Genomic DNA, 24,476 nt, shown 5'->3' on the forward strand with positions numbered 1-24,476 from the left:
AATTCTCCACTTCTTCCCATGTTAAGGTGCTGGAGAGAACCGAGGGGCTCCTCGACCCTCATCAGAAGGGCTACCTGTGGGCTCACCTGATCAAATGGGCAGCGGCTGCTCTTACTGACCTGGGCACAGTTTCCATTCGCGTGAACCTGCCTAAGGATCCCTGCGACGTTCTCAGCCAGGAAGAGTGACCTGCGTAAACCACGGTTCTTCCATCGGAGCCTCTGTTCCTGCCATGCCAGGGTCCAGCTGCATGGACAGAATTCTGCCAACCTGGGAGGTTCCATTTCATCGTCCACCGTGTCATCCCAGAAAACCAGTTTAACCATAAACCACAGTGGGATTAACCCTTTGGAAATCCTCCTTTAGCAGAAGCCCGAAAGGAGACGGGCAATGGGCAAGATTGGCACTGGTAGCTCGTCCCAGCTGACAACTTCACTCCAGCCCCGGCCAGGAGGGTGAGGCTGGCCGAGAGACACCGGAGCCCACTGGACAGCACCCTCCATGCCACCGGACAAAGTGCTGCTGGGGATGGGGGTTGCATGGTGCCCAGCTGCCAGTCTACTTCACCAGGCTGTTGTAGTGGGGAGGAGGGGTTGCCCCTTAGCTCTTGAATAGACAGGTACTGAAAAAACCTGAATAATGAACATCTGATTCTAACTAAATGCAGTTCAGGTAAAGTTTGGAGGAAAGAATCCAACAAGTTCTTAAAATGAAAGGGGGCTGCATTGCCTCAGCTGGCACCTGCCAGATGTTCTTGGGCAGCTAGCTCCAAGTTGGAAGGGCTCCCAAATGTCTCCCCCTAGATGAAGGATAAATCGCCCCAAAACCAAAGTCCATCCTGAAGCCGCTGCTCCGGCCTGGGTCCTGAGGAAATGGCCCCTGCTGACCCACCACTGCCCCCACTGCTCTTTGAGGGGTAAGTGATGGGGTAAGTTTTGGCCTTCAGCCAAAATGCAATTGTAACAAATTGCATTGATTTTGGGAAGCTACTTCTGTCTTGGTGACCTTGCCTTCCCTGAACCTGCAGGGGCATTCTGCATTCGTCCTGGATCCGGTTCGGCCCTTTTTGTGTTCAACAAACCCTCGGTGCGAGTTCTCCTGCACGAAGCCCCTTTGATGAAGCATCTCTGGGCAAGCCACCGAGAGAGGCACCTTCCAGGGCAGGGAGATTATCCCAGCCTGCCGGGGCTGAATTCAGGAATTCCCCCGGGGGAAGGGAGCTGCTCCGGGCGCTTTGTCGTTGCCTCTTGTTGGGCCTGCCAGCTTTGAGGTGGAGGAGGAACACTGTAATTTTCCTAATTAATTGGCAATCATAATCCTTACGTGTTTGCAAAGTCATTGTGCGTCTCTTAGGCCTCCCCTGTCACTATTAATTAGCGTGGCGCTTTCTTGTTGATTTCCTCTGGGACGAAGAGAAAATGGCACTCGCTCTAATCCCCCTTTTCTTCGAGAGCAAAGGTCCTTGGTGGTTTCCTACGCAAAAGGAACGCCAGTTGAATGCAGAGGGGCTTCCTCTCACTGAAGAAAGGGCCCCACCCTTCCTGCTATTGTGCACAGCCAGCCAGTCTAGCCAGGGGGTCATCGGGACCTCCCCCTCTCATTTCAAATGGGGGGACAAGAGAGACCCTCTCATTCCAGGGTCTGCCTTTCTCACTGCTCCAGGCGTGAAGGCTCGGCAGACACCAGCATGGCATCCGAGCCGGGCCACTTGGAAAGCTGCTGAAGCTTCAACTGCAGGCATATATCACCAGTGCATTGATAATGTTATCTTGTAGGGTAATGAAACATCTGCAAGTAAACAACGGAACTCAGAGAACACCTAAGTAGGGTTAGTTCAACGGGGTGCCTTTTGTTTGGACTACCTCACAAGTCTGATAGCATGGTTCCAGGTGGGTGGTTGCAAGACTGGGGGAGAGGGGTTCTTTCCCTGGCGGGGGAGCCTAAGGGGTGGATCACTTTAACCGCCCCCCCCACTCAAGGATCAATCTTCTTCATGCTGTTTAAAAGTGGAGGCAAAAGATTTATTTGCATGGTGATCGTATTTGAAAGGCCCCATATTCTGTGCGAAGTTCCAGGCAGAAAGAGGGCTGGGTTCCATTGGACCCATTCAGGCAGACACATACCGCCCATCCACGCACAGCTCTTCCCACTACCTGCATCCCCATTAGCTGCTCACTGAGATCAGACGGAGCTGTGGGGCTGGCGGTTCAGCCTAGGGCGGCCAGCAGGCTCACCCCCTTAAGCCACAACTCGGCTGATGTGGTTCCTGCAGCATGTGGTAGAAAAACAGCAGCCGACTCGTGAACTCGCCATATAACCAGCCACTGTGTCCGATACACCTGGTCTTTAGTAAATGGGTTGAGAATTGCAATCCCTCCCCCAAATTTATGGCTTTTTCTTGTGCAAGGGCAGGGGTGTTTTAGTGCTCATGGGGGCAGCTGCAATGGATGTATTTGGTGGCCCCCCACTTTGGTTAAGCTGCCTGAGATTACAGAGCAAAGAAGCTTGAGGAACCCTCCCTACCCTCGGGTCTCTACAGCCTTTTCTCTCCCCCCACAAAAATTTGGAGAAAAGGGCCACTGAACCCCGTTTCTTGGTGGGCACAGCTGCATTCTTACCCATGGCTGCCCAAAGCCCTGTCCAGCAAAAATGGGGCCCCCCCAAAATGAGACTGAACACCCCCCCCAACATCTGCTGACCTTGAATCGCAAAAAGAGCCAACACATTTTTAAGAGTCACGTTGCTTTGCTTTTAATGAGGTTTCAGAGGCGCCACCATAAAGGCTGAGCCGGGACGGAAGGGCCGTCTGCTCCAAGAGGGTCTGGGGAAGAGCGTGGCCTTTGGAGCCGGGAGGGAGGAGAACAAAGGGCTGCGTGGAAGATCTTAAGGCGGCCGCTGGAACAAATCTTTCCCGCAAGGTGACAAGCCTGCCTCGCTCAAAGGGGAGGAAGGAGAAGCTCCTGGGCCAATCAAAGGCCCTCCTCAGTGTGCTGTTTCGGGGGCCGCAGGAGAAAAAGTTTGCTTTCTGGTTCCGTTTTTCTGCTTATTTGGATGCTCAGTTCACAGGAGGGCCGGGCTGGTTCAGGGCTGCCCGTTCTTCTGCCTCTCGGTGGGTTGCCAAGATCTTCAGCTGAGCTGCTGCTGCTGCTGTTGCTATGAGAGGCGGGCAGAAGAGAAGATTTGGGGAGATGGCGTCCGCACATTTTGGACCTTCAGCTGCGGGGGCTCTGGGGGTCACTTGAGAGAGGATGGGCAGGATGGTGGCAGCTCCCTTCTTGGCTCACGCCAGGCCGACTCAGTTGCACTTGCAGTAGTAAGCGGAGATTGAGTTGTCCCAGTCGCCAAAGAGGCCTCTCTTGAACTCCTGCAGGCGTGGGTAGGCTCCGGCTTTGAATTTCCGCGTGTTGCCACCCTTGCCCTTCTTGTACCAGACGGTCAGCTCGCACCGTTGGCCCACCACCAGCGAGGAGACCTTGTTGTTGAAAGCCGTGGGCATGTACGGTTGGTCTTCACCCGCCAAGACCATCAGGAGGCTCCCACCGCAGCAGAGGTCGTAGTATGGACTGTCATCCGTGTACATCTGGGAACAGACCTTGGTGCCATTGGGGTGCGGGTTCTTGAGCTCGGTGGGGGCTGGGCACTGGGCCTGGCCGGTGGTGAAGAGCAGTGGGAGAAGAAGGAGGGTGCTGAGCAAAGCCTTCATCCTGGCCAGAGTGTCCAGTCCTTGGGCCAGAGGGCGGCTTTATAGAGCTGCACCCCTCTGGGCATTGTGGGCGCAAGGTCAGCCCATGGAACATGGGCCCAGCTCCAAGGTCGCAGCAGGGAAGATGCCAGCTGGGTGCCCAGCTTCCAAGGCAGCCTCGGTGGCTCAGGGAGATATGCCAGGTGCCAAGGGGTATCTCATGCCAATTTGGCATGCTTGCTTTGCAGCCTCTCATGGGCCCTTCTGAGAGGCCAAACAGATTTACCGATGCTGGCCTCCCTGGCGGGGGGTCCAAGGGTCCCTGTGCAGCTGGACCCTTCCTCCTTTTGTGATCCGGATTAGGGCCGTTGGCTGCCCTCTCCTTGCCAAGCTGGCAGGAGGGAAGAACTTGGGTCTCTTCCAGTGACCAACCTTCTCTTCCCAGCTGGGAACTTCCTCCCCTTCTCTCAGCTGCTGACTCTCCCAGGGCCCAGCTGCGGCTTTCCCCTGGCAGGCAGGGGGTCCCACCACCCTCAGCATCCCCCACATCCCATTTGAGACTCATGGGGGAGGAGGGAGCTGTCATTTGCAACCCAGATCCTCGGGGGCTTCTTCTGCAACTAGTCAGGCTGCCCTCCGCATGCTGTGGCTTGCAGAGAAGTGGGTGGGTGGGCTTGCCTGGCTAAGTTTGCAGGCTCGGCGCCCCAGTGGCCGGTCTCTCTGCTCCACAGGCACCCAAGAAGGGGCCCCTTTGGAAAGCAGCTCCAGCGGGGAAGCCGCGCTTTGCCTGCGTTCGCCTCCAACCCCCTCCTCTCCCCAGGCGTCTCGGGTGGGGCTTTCTCGCCAGGGGCTTGGCTCCCACTCTGACTTGGGGCCGGGCTGCCTTTCCACGCGTGCGGAGCGGTGAAGGGAGCCGGGTCCGCTCGGGGGCTTTGGGCAGCACCCAATGGGGCTCTGGCCAGGGATGATGGGCGCTGTAGTCCGAAGCAGCGCGCCAGAAGGGAAGGCCACCGGGTGGGAGCCACCTTCTTCTTGGGGCAAAGTCCGGAAGGGCGGGGCCACGCGAGGCTGGGGAAGAAAAGCCACTAAGGGCAGAAAAAGCCGAAACCCACCGACCCAAAAAAAGCAAATTAACCGAATACTCGGAACGGTCAGGGACGAGGAGGCGGGGCCGGGCTGCCGCTTCGCCCCGCCTCTCTTCATGGTGATTGGCTTACGGTCGCTTTCTCGGCGAACTTTCAACGGCTCTTGCTCCGCCTTCTTTTTTGCGTCATTTTTCATCCCAGCCTCCCGCCCGCGCTTTTCTTAATATGCATGCGGGGCCCAGAATCCTTTGCGGCCACCGGTTCGGGAAAATACCAGGAGAGAAGCGGATAGTTTCTCCCCAAATCGTCCCAGGAGGAGACGCGCATCTAAAACGCCGCTGAGGTGCTTCCCTTGCTTCCTCAAGCCGTTGTCTGGGCAGGCTCACTCTCACGTGAGAAAGCGTCCAGCAGGAGGGCGGCGGTGCCGGCAAAATGGCTCGGTAGCTTTGCGCAGTGGCAGTATCGTAGCCAATGAGGTTTATCCGAGGCGCGATTATTGCTAATTGAAAACTTTTCCCAATACCCCGCCTTGACGACTTGAAATATAGTCGGCAATGGCAATTTTTGACGGTCTCTACGGAGACTGATTTCCTCGGTTTGAAAGATTAGAGAAGATCGGCGCTCGAGGCCTCGTCTGCGGGTGACGACGGAGGGCTCTTCTGCATCTCTGTATCCGTTGTTCTTCGTGTGTCCCTGTGTCGTTGTGCGTTAGGGCAACAGCTGTGAACGGCGTGACGGTTGCCGAGAGCCTAGGCTGCCATTCCGGCTCTTACTCTCCTTTTAGCCCAGCTTCCTGTAAACCCAGATTTCAGCCTCACAGGTGGGATCCTTCGTGCTCTCTGTGCTTCGTTGTTTCCTTGCAGAGGTAACATCATCAGTGTTAGGTTATTCCCCCCTCCCTTCTAGACTGACAATGTTACCTACTTTGGAAATGAAACGTCTGCAAGAAAGCCACCAAGATCGGAGAGCGCCAAGGACCCTACAGCCCTCCTCCTCCTCCTAAACCCCCCTCTTTTCTAGCATTGATGATGTTCCCTAGTTGGGTCATGAAATGTCTGCAAGAAAGCAGTCAAGCTCAGAGAGCAGCACCAAGGAGTCCCTTCGGGGAGAAGGGCGGGATATCAATTCAATTCAATTCAATTCAAATTCAAGGAGCCCACAGTTCACCATTGAGCTGCAAATATTTTCTTCTATCAATAGAAAGGAACAGCAAACATGTTTTTTTAATTTAATTTTATTTATCTAGTATATTTGTGGCCCATTTGTGGGCACAGTGGAGAAGGGCATTGGGTGAAGAAAATGTGCCCCCGTGGCTGGCCACAGGCCAGGGGCACGTGGTTACAGAAGGGGCTTCATCCCTGCCTCCTCCCTTTGGGTTGCAAACAGATGTAGAAGTTTATAAATGCTGGGCCTGCTTTGCAAGAGGGGAAGTTAATGGATTTTTTGTTTGTTTCTCGACAAGCTTCAGTTACTCTGTTGAAAGCACCTGCTCAGTAAGGTAGAGTCACAAATTACCTTTATTGCCACGAACAGAAAAACACGACAGCTTTGTGGGACTGCAAAGAATGGAAGCAACCTGCAGGAGTGCTGGAGAAAGCTTTAATGATCTCTCCCCCCCATGTTTTGTTCAGGATAACCTGGGTGATTTGCAGGATGTTTTTCCCTCTCCCGAGGACTGTCTCCCCACACACAGCATTGTGTCCAGCCTTTTCCGCTGCTTTTGTTCTGCTTCAATCCTGGCTGGGTGCTTGACTACTCTTCTAGCCTTGAGCCACCATGAAGAGCAGCGGAGCGAGCAAAGCAGCAGGAAGGAAAGAAGGGCTGCTTGGATCTGCAGTCTGTGAACCGCTTGGCTGCTGTTGGGTACAAATGCTTTAAAGTCCGAAGGGTTTGGGAGCAGCTTGCAAGAGAGAAATGTCGGCTTTTGCGTGTGCAGAGCAAAAGGAAAATAGTAGGTGATGCCCTCTGGAGCTGATAACCCAGCGTTTCTCAGTCTTGGCAACTTTTAAGATGGGTGGACTTCAACTCCCAGAATTCCCCAGCCGAACCCATCTTCAAGTTCATGAGCATGCTGGCTGGGGAATTCTGGGAGCTGAAGTCCACTCATCTTCAAGCTCCCCTGGTTGAGAAACGTTGGACAGTCTATTTTTCCACCTTTCCTTTAATCTGAGTCTAAGAAGTCTCTCTGGTGCTTTCACTTCTCAGCTCGTGGTGATACTGAAAAGGAGAAAGAAGGGAAGCCGTTGAACCGAGAGCTACTGCAGCAACACAAGGACTCTTGAAACCATGCTGCCCGGCTCTCCTACCAAGTCCCCGTGGCCTTCAAAGGGCAGGTAGACCCAGGAATACTGAATTATTTATTTCCACAGGATGTGTCCCGCTATCCCCAGCCAAAAATAAATTCAGTGCAAATCCCGTAACGGGGATTTTTGTCTGACGTGAAAACAGGAAGGGTTATTTTTAAAAGACCGTCTACCACATGGGAAGCGAAGGTTTTTAAAGGAGGTTGTGCTAAATCAGATCATAGGATGGCAGAAAAAACCACCCTCTCTCTTTCTCAGGAGGAAGTTCTATTGAATACAGGCAGTCCTCGACTTACAACGGTTCATTTTGGGCACTGGTTCATAGTTATGACAGTCCCAGGGTCACGTGATCTGCTTCTGCTGCCTTCTGACAAACTCAACTGGGAAGCCAAATTCACTTAACAACTGTGGCTAGAAAAGTCATAAAACAGGACAAGTAAGTGAGGTACTTAACAAATTTCTCACTTAGTAGCATAGGCTTTGGGCTCAATTGTGGTCGTAAGTCGAGAACTGCCTGTATTTTGCATTTCTCTCTGGCTGGATCTGAGGCTGTTTCCTTTGTTGCTTCCCCTTAGGCAAGGAGACGTGTCCCCAACTCCCAAGTGGGGCTCAGAAGCCCCCCACCTTCCGCTTTCCCCCCTTTTAGCCAGCCCTGAGTGTTTTGACAGCAAATAGGGAAGACTTAATTTATTTAAACACAAAAAAGTGAAGGTGTTTAATTGAATTACATATGGGTGGGGGGTGGGGAGAGAAATTACTAATCCCATCAACACATCATTAGCTCCTGGGTGATTAATGCTGGCATGAAGTTAAAATAATTCTCGGCAGCCTTCCCTTGCAGGCAGAATTTGCAGCTGTTGGGCAGAAACGAAACCGGCTGATGAGGCCACATCCGGAGTCTTGTGGCCTGTTGGCAGAAAGCTGGCCCTTTGCCAGGAGATCCCTAGAGGGATGGAGAGCCGAGACCCACCGATGGATGCCGTGGGTGGATTGAAAGCGAGCAGTCAGGGTGCAGGAAGGAAGGAAGGAAGGAGAGAGATCTAGAGGGCAGTCAAAAAAGTCAAGATGGCGGCTTTGCCAGTTGAACCTGAAACACTCCAAGAAAGCCTCCTTTCCAGGGGCAGCAGCTGCTCCAGGCCTGGTAAGCAAGATGCCCCAGACTCCCAGCATTCCCCAGCCAGTTTCCTCCCATTGCTTAGTGGGGCTGATGGGAGCTGTAGTACTAACCCAGTCAAGGAGCAGCAGGAGGGAGGCTGTTTGGAGCCGGTTTTTCGTAGCCGAGAGGAAGGGGTTCTCCAATCTTGGAGGGGGCCCTGGGCTCGGCCTGGCCTGGCCTTGTCGGCAAGAATTAAGACTGGGGAGGGGGGCTTGCTGGGGCCAGCCTGACCTTATAAGCTCCACATCTGGTCTGCACACCAGACCCAGCCCAAAGAGGGTTTGGTTTTGGCTTCGCAGGTTGTGGGGACAAAATCTTACGCTCTGCTTTGGTATAGTTTCCAAATCCAACTGGCTGAGGCATGTTTAGGAAACCAGATTTTGTTCTCCTGTCTGGAGGGGCCAAGAGATCATGCTTGGTAGATCTGGTTGATCTTGTTGGGCTTCTGAGATATCTCCTGGCTCCCAACCTTGTCCCCAAGACAGGAGCTGAGGGTCTTTCCTTCCTCCTTTCCTTCCTTCCTTTCATCCATCTCCCTATTTTCCTTTCCCCCCTTTCTCTGCCCCCCTCCCCCCTGATTTTAGTACATTATAAAAAAAACAAGGTAGGTTCTAATTCTGTTGGCATGGTATAAAATTTAATAAATAGCATTGGACTGTTTATAAAAATAGCAAATAACAGATAAATTATAATTTCAACGGCAAGATACAGTCATATTCTTTGGTCTGTCAGCCAAATTCTTATCACCTCATACACAGGGATGGCTTGTGAAACCAAATTACAGGTACAGTATTAACAATATTTTAAATCCTTTTGGTGCCAGAGTGGAAAGTCGTCTCCCTTCGTACCAAATGCTCCCGGCTGGCTGTTTCCTCGCCTTCTGCTTCTTGAGAGCAATTCCCTTTCAAGTGGGCTTCTCAGCCAAAGCTGCCCCTCCGCCTGAACCTCAGAGCAGCCCCTTCGGATTACTTGGATGCGGAGTCCGGATCCAGCCCAGCTGCTGATTTCTCCAGAATGATTCCCTCCACACGGCTGCCGCTTCCAACAGAGGTCAGCCTTGCTTGGGAGGTGAGCTCACTTACAGTTCCTTTTTGAAATTATTTTGAAATTATAACCATTCTGGGCAGAAGGGGAGGCATGAATAAATAACATTCTTATTTTATGAATACAACTCACTTTAAATAATGGGACTCCCCTCCCCCCGCTTCCCTCCCCCCAAAGATGTTAATTTCAGATCCAGGAAGATTAAAATAAATTACATAAATATAGCAGCCCTTTTACAACACTAGGCTATCACAGTTTTGCAAACACGACGTTTTTCACCAAGCCCTTGAGCGACGGCCTCTCCTGCCAGGGGAGAAGGGCCAACATGGCACAACAGGATGCAGAAAAGGTTCACCAGGAACCTCCTGCCGGAGCAGTGAATCTAGCATGCGTGGGGAAAGGCATCCTTTAGCCGAGGTGGCTCTTTGGGGCAAGGAGAAGGACCTAAATAAGACAAGCAACCCGTGAAAAGCCTGCTTGGGAATCCAGAGCTCTGCTCCGGATCATGGTGAGGTTAAGACTTCCTCCACTGTGGTGCCCTTCAGACACATGGAACGACAGATCCCATCGTCCGCAGGGCGCCTGCAGGTCACCGTGTGGAGGGAAGCGCGCGGAATACAGAACAATCTGCAGCTCCCCTGATCCCGGTTCTTCTGAAGGCAATTTGGTAGTAGAGAACTGTCATTTATGGAGGAGTTGGTGTGCTTTCCGGCTGCGTTTCTGACCTGGGCAGCCTTGGCCGGTCACAATGGCCCCTGCAGGATTTCACCTAAGCGGGTGGTGGTTCGGGGGTCGTGGCGGTGGTGGAATAGGTGCTGGAGCTGGTGGATGTCCACTTCCAGGAGGTGCACAATGTTCAGGCCGACCGCTGCCTCCAGGCACTTTGGCGATTGCTGGAAGGAAGGAAGCAAGCAGAGATAATGAACCCTCTGCCCCCACATGCCGTTTCATCCCTGTGGCTCTCTCGGGCTTCACCTATGGAGGCTCTACAGGTAGCCAAACCATAAAGGGGCTCAACCCACCTCAAAATTCAAGGTGATTGAACACATTTGTTAGAGGGACCCATTCCATTAGACCAGGGCTCTCCAAATTTGGTAACTTTTAAGACTTGTGGACTTTGACACCCAGAATTCCCCAACCAGGATGTGTGGACTTCAACTCCCACAATTCAAGCTGGCTGGGGAATTCTGGGAGTTGAAGTCCACAAGTCTTAAAGCTGCCGAGTTTAGAGAAGCCTCCATGAGACCGCCAGTTTTTAAACTTGGCCACTTTAAAAGGTGTGGAATTAAAATCCCAGAATTCCCCAGCCAGCATGAATTGTGGGACTTGGTCCCCACATCCTGGCTGGGAATTCTAGGCGTTGAAGTCCACAAGTCTTAAAAGTTACCAAGTTTGGAAAACATTATATTAGATTCTAGGAGACTTACACAATCCAGAAAACAATAAAAGCAATTAAACCCACATAGGCAGCTAGCCTGGACTAAAACAGCAGAAACAATAAACCATAGAAATACAATATCTCGTTGCTCACCTGAACGCTGCTGGCGTTGAATTTCTGGATTTCTTCTTTGAACTGCTGGAGGAGGCTGGACTTCTGTCTGTGGGGGGTTTTGTCCCTGATCTGAAAAAAAAAGAGGAGGGGGCTGAGCCAGTGTTGCCTCCCTCCCTGGTCCCCAGATGTGGGAGGGGAAGGAAGAGGCCTCTCTCTGCAAGGCGGTACTTACACAGGCAGCCAGAGCCTCCTGGAATGGATGGAGGAACTCCAAAATCTTGGATGCGTGCTTGGAGAAGGCAGGCTCACTGAGGTTCTGCAAAACGGGCACCACCAGGGCCAGTTCCGCCTCCACAGCCTCCATCTTGTCCCATTTCTACCAAAAAAGACGACACTTTATTATTTTGGAATATTCCAAATGGAATTTGGGGGGGGGGGGCAGAAAGCAGGATTTGACCTGGGCAGGATCTCCCCTTCTTGAGATTTGCTTCTAACACCCACCAAGGGTTGATGCCAGGGAGGAGTGGCTGGACACTGTCTCGTGGCCAGAGCTGGTCTGAAGTGGGGCTGGCCAGACTCTCCTCCAAAGGCATCCCAGCTAAGGCTGCCCCTTTAAGGTTAGTCACCTGGGAAGATCAGGGGGCTCTAACATGCCCAAACTCTGCCATTCAAAGTCACTGGGAGATCAAAAGCCTTGGGATATGGACCGAAGAGATCCACAGAAAATGTCCTCCTCCTCCTCCCTGAAATCCTGGGCTGGGGGGTCGGGCTGCACCGATGCCATCCTTTGTTGGCCCCTGTGCCTGAGGTGCCACCCTCTGTCCTCCCCCTTGGCTGGGGTCTGGGCTGGCAGGAGTCACTTACATTTCTCAAGTGGTGCATCTTCCCTCGGGGGAAGCGGAGATGGTGGCGCGTGCAGTTTTTCCAGGGTTCGCCTCCTTTGAACCTCTCGTCCTCCTGGAATTGGGAAGGGAAGAGAGAGGCAGCGTTGAAGTATCAGGAAGAGAGAAAAGGCTCCAGGGCTGCCCTGGAAGCTCCCAGCCTGGGGGTTCTGGGTGGTGGTGGGGCGTGTGTTTGGCAGGCCGTCTCTCCTGGCCCCATCTGGGCAGCTCAGCCTGGCTTCTATGGCTGCGAGATGGTCCAGTCACAATGGCTGCCTTTGCAAGACCTTTCTAACCAGGGGAACATCTCGGTGAAGTTGGTGGATTGATTAACAACAGATCCCCCCTGCCCCCCGCCCGCCCTCCCCATCTGTAATCGTATCACGGTGTTTATGAGATTATATCTATTTCTCTGTCTATCAAATCCTAATCTAATCTAATCATATCATATATCAAATCATATCTTTGTGCCCAGTTATATTTTATAGGCTGCCCAGAGTTACCCTGTGGTAAGATGGGCAGCCAATAAATTTTACAAATAAATAAAAACGAACCACCTTCAGAGACAGTCAACTGCCAGGGCCCGGAGGGTCTCCCCAGCTGTCTGTCTCTCAAGATCCATTCCCTCCTGGGCTCCAAGGGGGCTCTGTCCAGGGTCTTCCACCCACCACTCAGCCTGCAAAAGGGCCCCTCCCAAGAGCTTCCAGAGGGCTGTCTCAACCCAGACCTCGCCCCCTTGATGAAAGCCCCCATGCTCCCCAGCCCGAAGACGGCCCTGGACTGCAGCTCCAGGTGAGGACTTACATATTGGTTCCTGAGTTGCCTAAAGGCGTTCAAATGTTCAGGTATTTGGGGGAAATAGCAGGATCCGATGGGCAGGCTCTGCACCCGGGCGACTTCTAGCAGGATCACAAGGGCAAGAGGCCCCAGCAGCCACTTCCTGGGACCTGAAGCAAAGGAGGCAGTTAGGGACGGGGAGGTCGCCTCTCCCTACCAAGACATCTCTATGCTCCGAAAAACACCTGTGTCTGTAACCTTCAACCGGGCAAAACAGAACATCGCAGGGCATCAATTTTTGAACCAGGATCACCTCAAAGGGCTAACTTACAGAATGCATCCAAACTCTGGGACCCGCAACTCCGGTGGTATTGAAATTTTGCAAGATTGTGGCCAATTCGGTGCTGATGAAGCACCGTGGTCGGCCGTGACCATCATTTTCAATGCTTCCTGCCAGATTCCTACGTCCAAGGCCAGCAAACAGGTAAGTGGCTGTTACCAGGTGTGCGAGAGGTGCATTGGGGGCCAGGGAGGGGCTTGGGGGTGCATGAGAGGCCCGGCACAGGCCAGGGAGGGTATATGAGCTGTGGGTCAAGGAAGACGTGCCGGCATGCAAGTCAGGGCTGTGAGGTCAGGTACAAGGGAGTTACGCAAGGTTTGCGGGGATTGTGCAGGGGTGCGTGAGTTATAAGTCAGATAGTACCTCCCAAAGGATGATGCCCTCATCTTGGGAAATCTTGTCTTTTTCAGCAGGATATGGCCCTAATGTACTAGACCACAGGGCCATTATCCCTGGCCAGTGGCTGCTGGATTGGGAGGCCCCCAGATGGGTCCACACCTTTCAGCCCCCTGAAGGGTATTCTATCGTCTCCCGGGCTGGATGATCATCACATCTGGAAGGGTACCAAGTTGTGCAGGTGAAGCAACGGGTTGAAAGGAACTGGGTGCCTGGGACCGCTCTATGCCTGGCTTGTTTTAGAACAGGGGTAGGCAACTTTGGCCCCTTTAGGACTGGTGGACTTCAACTCCCAGAATTCCTGAGCCAGCCATAGTGGCTGGAAGTTGAAGTCCACAGGTCATAAAAGTGTGTTGGCCACTCTTATTTTAGAAGGGCTGGTGGATGCTGGTAACCCTTTTTTTAATGAATGGGAGCAGGAACTTTCTGGTAATTTCCCTCATATCAGACCGGTGTGTGGAAGGGAGCAACGTTGGTGCAAATTCTTCGGATGGCTGTGCCAACTTTCAAATGCTACAAGTCGTTCATTCCTCATGTCGTTCAAAGATGATAATAATTCCACAGGGCTGGTGGTTGATTGCATTAAACGCTTAATGAACGCTGTCACCTACATGAAGCCTCCATGGTCATCAGTAGTCTACCTTCAGTACTAAACCTACAAGGAGAGGCAACCACCTCAGAAGCTTCCGGTTAGGTTGGCTTCTTGTCCACCCCACTCCTCCTGTGAATGCTTGACACTCGGACAAATCTGCCATCAGTAGACACATAGAAATAAGCGACGTTCATAATCATTATTCAAAAGAGACAATGAGCTAAGAAGGGAACAAAAAGACCAGAGCATGTCCTCTCTAGCAATTAAAACCTAGATAAGCAGGGATTAATACCAGAGAAACAATCAAGTGGAAAACAATAACCCAGATAAGCAGAAATTAACACCAGACAAACCCATCTAGCTGAAAACAATACTTTGATCAAAGCACTACCAAGAAAGAAACCACACCTCCACCAACACCGGCAGGGCAAACTCCTGCATGTAAACAGGTGGCAGACCTCCCACTACCCATACTGGCGATGTTACCTAGTTGGGTAATGAAACATTGGCAAGAAAACCACCAGGTTCAGGAAGCACCGAGGGCTCCGAGCTACACAGATTTCTTTCTTGAAAGGTAATTGCCTTGACTCCCCAGTCCTCGCTAGGTCGCCCAAGCCATTTGTCCCCGCTTAGGGCTTCAATTACTTCTCTGTCAGTACATTTGCATTGGGAAGTTGAGTAATTGGGCAATTAGGACGCCAGACCCCCACGGGGGAGGGGGGGCAGCAGGGAACAGTCCCTGGGACCTAGCAGGAGTGGGAGATCTGTCCTTGGGGTCCTAAATCTCTCGGCTCTTTGAATCTCCCTCTAGGCCGGGGGATTGTCCACCTCATTTTCATTATTCCCGGTGAAGGCGAGAGGCGATGGTCTCCTTATGCACCCAGTTGCTGGAGTGTCTGAAGGGTTTCAACCGCCAAGTCAAGATGGTGGTCACAATTCTGGACCTGAACCCTTGACTTACAACAGCTCAGAGACCGTTACAACGGTGACTGTTCAAAGCCATTATGACCGTTGCACCCTCCCATAGTCCTGTGCTCAAAATTCGGCTGCTTGGCAACTGGCTCATATTTATGACGGTCGCCGTGTCCCAGGATCACCTGATCCTTTTTTGCGACCATCTGACAAAGTCAACGGGGAAGCCACATTCACTTAACGACCGTCTTACTAAGTTGACACCTGCAGTGATTCACTTAACAACTATGGCCGAAAAGGTCATAAAATGGGGCAAAAGTTCACTTAACCAATATCTCGCTTAGCAACAGAAATTTTGGGCGCCATTGCTCCATTGGGGTCTGGAATCAATTACAAAATTACGGCCATCGTCTTCACTTTTGGACCCACGTCCCCCAAACACTCGTGCAGGGCGGCTTTGCCCACTCTGGTACCCTTTTGAGGTGTCCAACTCCGCTCCCATAGCCGCCAGTGTCTCCTGGAGCAGACTCATGGGAGTTGGAGTTGGACACATCTGGAAGAGGCCGGCTGGGGAAAGGATGTTACATCCAAACGAAAGGCGGTTCTTGTGAAGAGCGGAGAGCTATTCCCTACTTTAAAGAGTTATATACTCTTCTCACTAAGCACCGGGCCTCTCCCAAATTTTTAGATCTCTCTATTTCCCAGCGGTTCCTCGGTCTCTGCTGCAGAAGGAGAGAGAATAATTTCCTGCCACTTCTGGGGCCCTTCGGCCAACGGCAAGACCGGCCCTATCTGGCCACTGGAGGGTCACGTCCGGTGAGGTGTGGCTCCTGCCTTGCTGAGCGTGCTCCAAGCACGGATGTCCAAGCCAAGGAAGGAACCTTGCAGATGAGCCCCTGGAAGCCCTGCACAACCCTCCACGTCTCTGACCTCCACGTCTTCCACCTCAGTCTTTCCCAGACCTCCAAGAATGAGCACCCACCATCCCGGCTGCAAAGGAGACTTCCAGGAACTGACTCACCTGCCCCGGAGGATGGGCTGCAGCTCCGGTGGCGAAGGGAGAAGATTTCCATCTTGGAGTCCATGCTTCTCTGGTCGGCTGTGCCTGCTGGCTGAAATCCCAGCTAAGAAAACCTGACAATGTCCTGGGCCTTCCATGCTTCCTCTTTTTATATCGCTCACGGTTTTTCAGTTTTCGGTTGGATCCTGAAAACAAGCTGGTCCTACAGGTGACGTTTGGAAAGCAAGCAAGAGAAAATGAAAGTGAGCCATCCAGACCGGGATCCCCAGGTGAGGTCATTGCTGGAGGAAGCCCTTTCGTTTTGCAGGAGGAGGAGCCACGGGAGGGGTGCCAGGTGTGCAGGGCAGTCCTGGGCTTTCCGCGGCTCTCCAGCTGAGTCTCTGTGCAAGGATTTGAAACTCCAAGGCCGATTCGAGCAAGGCTGAGGAAGCCCCAGGCCGGCCGAGGAGTGGGAGAAGTGGACCTTGGCCAGCAGTGGAGGAGGACACCCAGCACGGAGGCGCCTTGCCTGCCCGCCCTCCAGGCCAGGCTTCGGGTTCAGCTTCCAGCCCTGGCGGAGAGGGAAGCAAGAATCAATCAGAATAGAGCTGGAAGGGACCTTGGAGGTCATCTAGTCAGGGATTGTTTTCAGGAAAAAAAGATATGGCTATAATGGGGAGGGGGAGTATTTGCTGTAGCAGTTTGCCCCTTGAGAGTTGTGATGGGCAAGAAGGACCCTGGCGCGTGTGGTCTCTGGATGGAGGTGACAAGTGGTGCCCATCCTCTGCTGGGGAGGTCAGCTTCCAGAGTGCCACCCCACCCCTGCAATCTGGGGAGGTGGGTTGAGGGCCAAATGCTTGAGGATGGGGCCAAAATCTCCCCAAAGAGTCATTAGTGATGTAATACCACAGAGGTGTTCAACCTTGGGAACGTTAAGACTTGTGGACCAACTCTCAGAATTCCCCAGCCAGCAAAATGTTGATCATCTCCCCAGGATTCACTTCCTGTTGCTGTTTCCTCCCTCGGGTCCAGGAAGGAGGGCTCCAAAGGGGTTCCTGTCCAGGGGGTCAGAGATCCACCCCCCTTCCACCCCTCTTTCTCTCTTGGCCCATCCAGGCTGGCTGGTTCCTTTCTCCACCTGGACCGGGAAGGGCGGAGTGATGGGTCATGGGTGGCTCCTGTCTGCCCCAAAAGCGTGTTTTGTGCCTCTTCGGGAGAAGCTATTTGTGGCCGGACCTGTTGTTGGATCAGCTCCCCCCCCCCACCAGGCCAACTTAGACACACACACACACACACACACCGTCTCCAGAAGCCTTTCAACAACCATTTTGCAGGTTTATCGATCGGCGTTCCCAGTTTGGTTGCCTCCGCCTCTTTAATTCCAGGGCAAACCTCTTAGAGATGCCCACCACGGATTAACTCAGCCCCCTCCCCAAGATAAGCAGAGCGGTTTATCTGCTAGTGATGTCCCTCCCTAAACAGTATCGATCCTGAAGCCGTTTGCATGGAAAGTGGGAGGAAGGAAGCAGGTTGACCTGAACTGGAGCTGAAGGAGAAAAAGAAGAAAATGTCGAGCTTTATTTCTACTCCCCACAAGAGCCTCTCAGCCTCTGGCGAGCAGTTTTCGGTTACGCCAAATCTGGACATTGCTGGACATTTGATTCTGTTTGGGAAATGAGCAGTTGGGACATAGAGGTAGTCCTTGACTTACGACCACAATTGACTCCAACATTTCTGTCGCTAAGCGAGATAGTTGTTAGGTGAGTTTTGCCCCATTTTACGACCTTGCTTGCCATAACTGTTAACTGAATCCCTGCACTTGTTAAGTTAGCCACACAGTTCTTAAATGCTTCCGGCTTCCCCATTGGCTTTAACAGATGAACAGAGTTGGAAGGGACCTTGTAGGTCATCTAGTCCAACCCCCTGCCCAAGCAGGAGACCCTGCCCCTTTTCTGACAGAAAGACAGTCCAGTCAGGATTTGCTGGTCAGAAGGTCGCAAAAGGGGACCACGTGACCCTGGGACCCTTTCAACTCTCATAAATAGGATTCGGTTGCCAAACGTCCAAATGTTGATCGCGTGACCACAACGGTCAGAAGTCACTTGTTTCAGTGCCGTTGTAACTTTGAACCGTCATTAAATGAACTGCTGTAAATTGAGGCTTACCAGTCCAGGGATTGGGTTTTTTTTTTCCCTTGGGGAAGCGAGGGGTTGAAATGTGTCATTTTCCCCCCTGGTTTCTAGAATATCCCCTTCCTGGCTTTCAGATTTCCCGCCTGGAGCTGCCCCCATTTCCCCTCCCTCCTGGCTACTCTGTGCCCCCCTCTGGTGCCACCTCCTTGGTCTGGAGAGGATCCAGAATCCTGTCGGCACCGTTTGGTCACCGGACCTCAGTCGACTGTGGCATGACTCATTCGGGGCTGACCGGTCATGCAAAGAAACCCTCCCTGGCTGTGTCCAGAGAGCTTGCTTTCTGCTGGAGACGCCCTCCGGCCTCCTCTCTCTCCCGCCTTCTTCCTAAGCCAAGCCCCATGCCAGTCCCAACCAGCCGTTGCCCAGGTGGGGCTGCCTGGGCTTTTCATGGGCAGAATCCACAGAGATGAGTAAAGGTTGCGTTGGGTTGCATCATCCCACTTGGCTGTTTGGACTTCCCTTCAGGCCAGTGGGAGAGGCGGGCAGTCAGCAGCTGGACGACTGGTCCCTGCCCGCCCCCTTCCCAGCCAAAATACGCAGAAAGTAAAAGGTGGGAAAAAAGCAACTAAGCCTGGGAAAAATAACTCTGAATTTATTTTGAAAGAGATTCATATACATTAACGCAGGAAATTCCAACCTTGGCAACTTTACGACTTGTGGACTTCAACTCCCAGAATTCCCCAGCCAGTGCATGCTGGGGAATTCTAGCTTGTTGCCCAAACTAGGTAACATCCTGAGTGCTCTGATGGGGTTACCTAGTTTGGTAATGAAACGTCTGCAAAAAACAAGCAAGCTCAGAGAGCACCCAGGACCCCTCGTGTCAATCCTGAGCTGCACATATTCTCCTCCATTAGGTAGTCCTCTGGGCCACGAAGGCTTTCGCTCTCCTGCCACCGGTGCTGAAAACCACTGGCCTCTCTCTGGCAGAAAAAGGGCCACAGGGCCCACGTGCTGCATGGTGCCATGTCACCAAGGCTTGAGTCTCTCAAGGGTGGTGACTGCTGCTGACCCCCCCCCCCCCCGTGCCCTTCCAGCCTCTCCCACCGGCCTCTGCTAAGTGCAAAGCTTTTAACGCTCTTTGAATTTCCTGACGAGTCAAATGGGAGCTGCACACTTTCCCCCTTCAAGGTCTCTGATTTATGCCAGCCGCAACGGGCGGACATGGCAAACAGAGCCAGCCAGGGAAGGGAGGGGACGGCGGTGGGAAGAAGGCGGAGAGGCGGAGATGGGCCACTTTTGTCTTGGCAGATGTTCTGGTGCTCCCAGGCAGCTGGAAAAGACGGCCTTTCAGGGCCCCAGAGAAAGGGCCCCCCAATTGCAGTTCCAAGAGAGGGGAGACCCCAGAGAAGCCTGGCAAGGAGGGTGGCGACCCAGGCCAATCTTGGTTGTGAAGAAGCCAAGTTCAGCTGGCAAGGCAGGGCGTGGGATGTCCTGCGACTCCTTTAGCCTTCCTGCCCTCTGCTCTTCCCCCTCCCCATTCCAGCCCCCCTGTTGGTATTGCTGAGGGGCGCCATCCAATGCCAGCAGCCACTTAATCAGCATCCCCAGACCCTCCGTGGCAGCCACGAGCCTCTAATGGGTGACTAATGAGACATTCGTGACCTGGTGGCATAGATTAATCCTGCCCAGGGAGGCTTGGTGGATGGGCCAGATGGAGCTTTGCAGGAGAGGGGGGGGATCCTTTATGCAAGGGAGAGGCTCTCTTGGCTGTGTGAGCCCTGAATTGGGGGATTGAAGGGGGGGTCTGAGTCTCACCCAAGGAAGCTGCAGGGCTCCTGGCATCTCAGATGTTCCTGGATAATTGATAGCTCAGGAGGAGCAGCAAAGCTGCCCGATGATCCCCCCCCTTGCCGTTTCCTCCCCCACATTGTCCGAGGCTTTTCTCATCTTCCTAGAAAATGCCGTTTGCTCCTGGAGATTGGAGCCCCGAGGATCGCTGGCGAGAGTGGGCTTCGCTGGGGAAAGGCGGAGAGGGAGGCCGCCATGCACACGTGTGTGCAAGCGTGCGTGTCTCTCTCTGCCCTGGGTGGGGTCTGCGCGGAGCGAGCGACATAAAAGAACTAAATTTGGCATCGGAGGAAAGCCAAACGGACCGTGCCAAGCGCTCCGCCCTCTCTGGGACGGCTCACCTGTCCTGTGCTGAGTTTGCAAGTCCGGGCAGGTCTTCAGAGGCTTCCAGGGTCGCCCAACCCCCTCCCCCCCCCCAACCATTGCTGGCTTCTTGACTATTCAGGCAGGACTAGGCCTTGCCGAGAGATTATTTACTGCTTGCCAACAAGCCATAAGGACTAGGAACTTGATTTCTGGTGCAGTTGTTGAAAGGGCCCCTGAACTGGGTTGGAACATAGAAGCATAGGGTTGGAAGGGACTTTGGAGGTCCTCTAGTCCAACCCCCTGCCTAGCCAATTCCTGAAAGACTGTTTGCCCGGTGCAGTTCAAAGAGGGCCAGAGACGTGGGGCGAGCCGCCTCTCCCCGTGGCTCTTCCGGGTGCAGCACAGCGGCAGTTTGGCAGCTGTCCCTCCAGTGTGGGCCAAGGGATTCCGTCACCCAGCTCGGCCTCCGGTGAGGTCATCGAAACTGCTTGGGAGGGTTAAAGGAAAGGATACCAAGAGGTGCCACTTCTTGGCAGCAGAGCCAGTTCAGTGGAAAACCAGCCGGCTCCTCCCTGCAGTGGCACTTCCGGAGGACGCTTGGATCGGATCAGGGCTCTCTTTCTTCTTCTTTTTTTAGAAGTTTTTTTTTCTGTGACTTGTTTTATGGTGATGGTTTTCATTTTATGTGGATTTTATTTCTACCGTGGAGGTTTAAGCTGTTCTCTCTCCCCCCCCATTGAGTGAAGTGCTGAGAGCCTGATTGAAACAGGAGGCAAATGTAATAAATAAATAAATGCTGCATGTGAGACCATAAGACCCCGACCGGAATTCCAGATTGTCCAGGGATTAGTTGCAAATGGTTTATGATTGTCGCAAAGGGATTTCTGTCTACCTGCAGGACACAGTGGCCCCAATGTTGAAGTGGGCAGAGACTGGGGGGGGGGCGTGCCCCCTCCCCATCCTCAGTGAGGATGCTATTCACAAGGCCGGTGCTGCCTTTCCATCATGGGACTGGCGGCATCCGGGACCCCCCAGGCCAGAGTCCCGAGCGGGTGCCCCCCCATCAGAAGTCCAGGTCCTTAACTTGCGACTGTAATAGAGCCTGATTTTACAACCTTTTTTTTTTGTGGTGGCCGTTAAGCAAATGGTGCAGTTGTAAAATGAATCCATGGTCATTAAGTGAACTCGTTTGCTATGGGGCATTTCTTCAAAAAAATCAGAAGTAAATGCTAGTTTTTGCCAAAAATGTGTATTGTGGTCACGTGACCAGGGGGCCCTTGCTGACGGCCATGAATGCACCCACATGACTGAGGGGGGAGAGGGAAGAGCTGGGTGTCGTAACTTCGGAACTGTCATAAATTTGGAACCTTTTTGGGGTGGGAGTCCCTTTGCCAGGTGGGTCAAGTTCACACAATTCTCCCAGGAATCTAAGCCTGATGGGAGACTCTTCCATTCCTTTCAGCTGGTGGGGTCTGTAGCTCTGTGCCAGGAAGGGGCAGCCGGGGGGATCTGGGACCCCAAAGATCCCCGACGTCCCTTCTGAGGTCTGCAGAGGAGCCCCTGGATATGGCAGGCTGGGCTTCCTTGGGGGGGGCGTTTGGGGTGCCTCACCTGCCTGCCAGCCCCAAACATCCCCCATTTGGGGGCTGCTGCTGTTAACAAGGCTGCTGCCTCTTCTCTCCGTTTTGACAAGTGTGGGGGCGGAGGGGGGGTAGGTCCACGGCTGCCGAGAGGGGGATTTCCTGGGAGGTGCAGAATTCAATTTATATGTAAATGTGCCTGCCAAAATTTTTAAAAATAAAGAATTAGTAGGGTTTGGCCTGACGGGATCGGCTGGAATGTAAAGAGACAGAACACGTGTAGGCGGTGATGGGGAGAAAGGAGGGGGTGGGATGGTGGCCTTCCTCAGCCTCCATCAGCTGGTTGCCTGAAATCCCCCCCCCCGGGGTCGTTGGAGCCCCAGGAGTTAAAACAGCAGAACAGGAGGTGCTCCCATGTGGGGCTGAGCGAAGCTCCCGTTTCTTGTTCCGCACCGTCACAGGTTGTCTTCAGATAAATTATGATTTGCCTAACTGTGGTTTATCAACTTTTGTCAAGCTGGCTTCACACGACACGAAGACCGAGAGAATCTCACGGGAGAGTTAGCCTGTCGTGGGAACCTGGCTTCCCAAATGGCCATGGTGGCTTTCCTTCTGCTTGCCTCCTTTAGCGGCATCTGACCAGCGTTGCATCTAGAGGACTGCCCCCCCCCCAAATCAGGGAGCTGCTTCCCTCCTCTTTTAAAAATGAATTCTCATGACCCCCAATGAGAGCTGAGCCATCTTGCAAGGCTCAAAGGAGGGTCTCACCTGAGCATAAGGGGGGAGGGGGCGGGAGGGGGGCCTGTCTAGTCCATGGCTGCTTTTCCTTTCTGGTTCCTTCTGTGTGTCGCTTTCACCTTCATTGATTTTTCTGCCTTTCCGTGACACTTTTGCTTTAAGCGCTGTTTTTAAAACATGGAAATGGAATGAATGAATACAAATGAGTCTGTGGTCTCCTCTGAAAAGGGGGGGGGCAGGCGATTAAGCTGGCCGCAGCTTCTCCTTGATAGGAATGCAGGGGGAAGGGGCCGCCTCTGACGCATCAGCTGAGGTAGGTGGGTGGGTGGGCAGCAGGGATTAGAGATGGCAGGGAAGCGGCACCTGATGGGTGGCATCCGAGGCTCCTGGCACCAGCCTATCATGGGGTGGGGGTGGGCAAACGCTCATTCTTCCCCCCCAAACCTACAGCCAGGGGCTGTGCCCCACAAACAAGCCCCCTGACCCCAGATTCCAGTGTCAAAACCAGCCCCCTCCCTTCCCTGCCTCCCCCACCACTGCCAGCATCCGAAATGGTGCCCTTTGGCTGTATTTCCGAGGAATTTGGGTGCTTATTAGTTTTCATCAGCTTCGCTGAAGTCTATTAAAATCCAATTACACAGCCAGAAGCACAAGGCTAAAAGCTCCTCGGCTGGGGCTGCGGCCCTGGTGCCCCCTCCCCAGAAGGAAAGGCAGGTGGAAGAAGCAGCTTCCACCCCAGAGTCTCTCCTTGCCTCCAATCCCTCTAAGGGGCTTGAGAGAGACCCAGATCTGGGGGTCCCCTCTGCATAGCTCCAAGTCCAGGAATGAGAAATTCTCAAGGGGGGGGGATCAGACAGTTGCCCCCCCCTTTGAGATGCAGCCAGATAAGAGAGACTGAGATTTGGCTGCTATTGAGGGTGCTGCTATTAGAGTGGAGGGGAGGCCTCGCCCCCCCTCCCCCGTCAGACCCGTCTTCAAAATGCCTCCGGCGTCTTCAGGCATTTTTAGGTCTGTCTGTCAACGAAGGCAGCAGGCAAGGGGGCTGCCATCTGCAAGCCTTCTGCCCTCTGGCAGACACCTGGGCAGCAGGTGAGCCCTCGGGTTGACCCTCCTTTGCTCTGGCTTCACGTTTAGGGCCGAAAGGGGGATCCCAGCGGTGGGCACCCAGTTGCCGTTTCTTTTGGGATGCCTCGGACCAGGGGAGGACAATGAAATTTTCTCCAGGGGTTGCGTGGCAAACTGTGAATGCTGTGGAGGGCTGAAACAACACACCTGTGAAGGTGTGCAGGGATGCATGCACCCCCCCACACACACATGTAAATTGGGGGGAAAATAGCAAGGCAGGTGGGGATGGGGGTGAAGGAAGAAAAAAAATGCCCACCACTCTATTCCTGTCCAAAAGGTTTGCATCACGAAAAGCCAAAGGCCTGAGCCAGTGGGGGTGAGGGGCTGTTTCCTTGTGGATCTGCTTACCCCCCCACCCTCTCTCTGCCCCCAATCTGAAGAACCCCCTTTTAGCAAATGGGGAGCAGAGACCGCTGCAGACAGAGAAGGCCCAAAGCTCTTCCTGTGACTTCCTGAGTCCATTTCTGCAAATAAAGAATAGCCAGGACATGCCAGTCAGAGGGCAATGCTGTCACTGGCCCCCTCCCCTCCTCCCTTCTGGCCAGGGAAGTAATTGCTAAGTTCTAAAGGGACCCTCCTCCCCCTCCCAATTTAATATCGGCAGCTGCATCGGGGAGAGAGGAGGGGGATTAATAAGTCAGGCTGCGGAGAGAGGCAATTGGGGCACAGAGATTGGAAGCTGGCCTGGGAAGGAGATTTTGCGGGGCGAGGGTGTGTGTGTGTGTGTTGGGCGGGGGTGCAAGCTGACCGGCTCTGAGGGACCTGGATAATCCTGCATGGAGCGTGTCTGAGGAGGAGATGGCTAGCCAGGGGCGGAATTGCCTGCTGCCTGCCATTAAGAAAATGAGGCCATGCCTCCTGTAGTGGGTTTCTTTTGCACCCCCCCTCCCCCAGTGCTCCAATTGCAAGGGAGAACAAAGCCGAGGCACTTCGTACATGCTCAGAGGGACCATCCTTGACTTGGCACCATGCTGATGCTCCGGTTGAAGCCCACAGCTGTAAAACCCCACACTCTGGAGGCCGCTTTCTGGAGCTCCTGCACAGGTAGTCCTCAATTTATGACCACAATTGAGCCCAACCTTTCTGT

General features: G+C 53.4%; 3 protein-coding genes and 1 non-coding gene across 5 annotated transcripts in view; 2 read left to right on the forward strand and 2 right to left on the reverse strand.

Moving 5' to 3' along the window:
- Positions 1-2,735: 2,735 nt before the first annotated feature.
- Positions 2,736-4,872, reverse strand: SYCN (syncollin). Its single transcript, XM_034438431.3, has one exon. It carries the CDS (start codon positions 3,701-3,703, stop codon positions 3,296-3,298), a length of 408 nt encoding a protein of 135 aa, XP_034294322.1. The 5' UTR covers positions 3,704-4,872; the 3' UTR covers positions 2,736-3,295.
- A 337-nt stretch (positions 4,873-5,209) lies between these two features.
- Positions 5,210-5,350, forward strand: LOC117677885 (U4 spliceosomal RNA). Its single transcript, XR_004594859.1, has one exon. It is a non-coding gene; the product is annotated as a U4 spliceosomal RNA (small nuclear RNA).
- Positions 5,210-24,476, forward strand: part of LOC117677798 (leucine-rich repeat and fibronectin type III domain-containing protein 1-like protein) — a 37,733-nt gene continuing 18,466 nt past the window's right edge. The window contains exons 1-4 of one of the 2 annotated variants that reach the window (XM_087876246.1): positions 5,210-6,718; positions 6,973-7,100; positions 7,912-8,211; positions 9,050-9,294. The gene's annotated coding sequence lies outside the window, so the exon portion shown is untranslated. Of the gene's footprint in view, positions 6,719-6,972; positions 7,101-7,446; positions 7,507-7,911; positions 8,212-9,049; positions 9,295-24,476 lie in introns of those variants that run through there. The other variant, XM_087876247.1, reaches the window with a different exon arrangement.
- LOC117677613 (interferon lambda-2-like) lies at positions 8,842-12,702 on the reverse strand. The gene is made up of 6 exons (XM_060694016.2): positions 12,666-12,702; positions 12,448-12,590; positions 11,627-11,719; positions 10,995-11,138; positions 10,802-10,891; positions 8,842-10,163 (listed from the first exon to the last, which is right to left on the reverse strand). The coding sequence occupies exons 1-6, from the start codon at positions 12,700-12,702 to the stop codon at positions 10,014-10,016; spliced, it is 657 nt and encodes a 218-aa protein (XP_060549999.2). The 3' UTR covers positions 8,842-10,013.

This window comes from Pantherophis guttatus, chromosome 10 (genome assembly GCF_059756535.1).
Source record: "Pantherophis guttatus breed Tessera chromosome 10, ASM5975653v1, whole genome shotgun sequence".
NCBI lineage: Eukaryota > Metazoa > Chordata > Lepidosauria > Squamata > Colubridae > Pantherophis > Pantherophis guttatus.

What these genes read in the sequence shown, in the direction of transcription:
- LOC117677613 (XM_060694016.2), bottom strand. Translation starts at nt 12,702, where the DNA reads ATGTTCTGTTTTGCCCGGTTGAAGGTTACAGACACAG. An exon ending in GTTGAAGGTTACAGACACAG is followed by an intron (nt 12,591 to 12,665) that starts GTGTTTTTCGGA and finishes CCTTTGCTTCAG; the next exon opens with GTCCCAGGAAGTGGCTGCTG. An exon ending in AGATGCACCACTTGAGAAAT is followed by an intron (nt 11,139 to 11,626) that starts GTAAGTGACTCC and finishes CTTTTTTGGTAG; the next exon opens with AAATGGGACAAGATGGAGGC.
- SYCN (XM_034438431.3), bottom strand. Translation starts at nt 3,703, where the DNA reads ATGAAGGCTTTGCTCAGCACCCTCCTTCTTCTCCCACTGCTCTTCACC.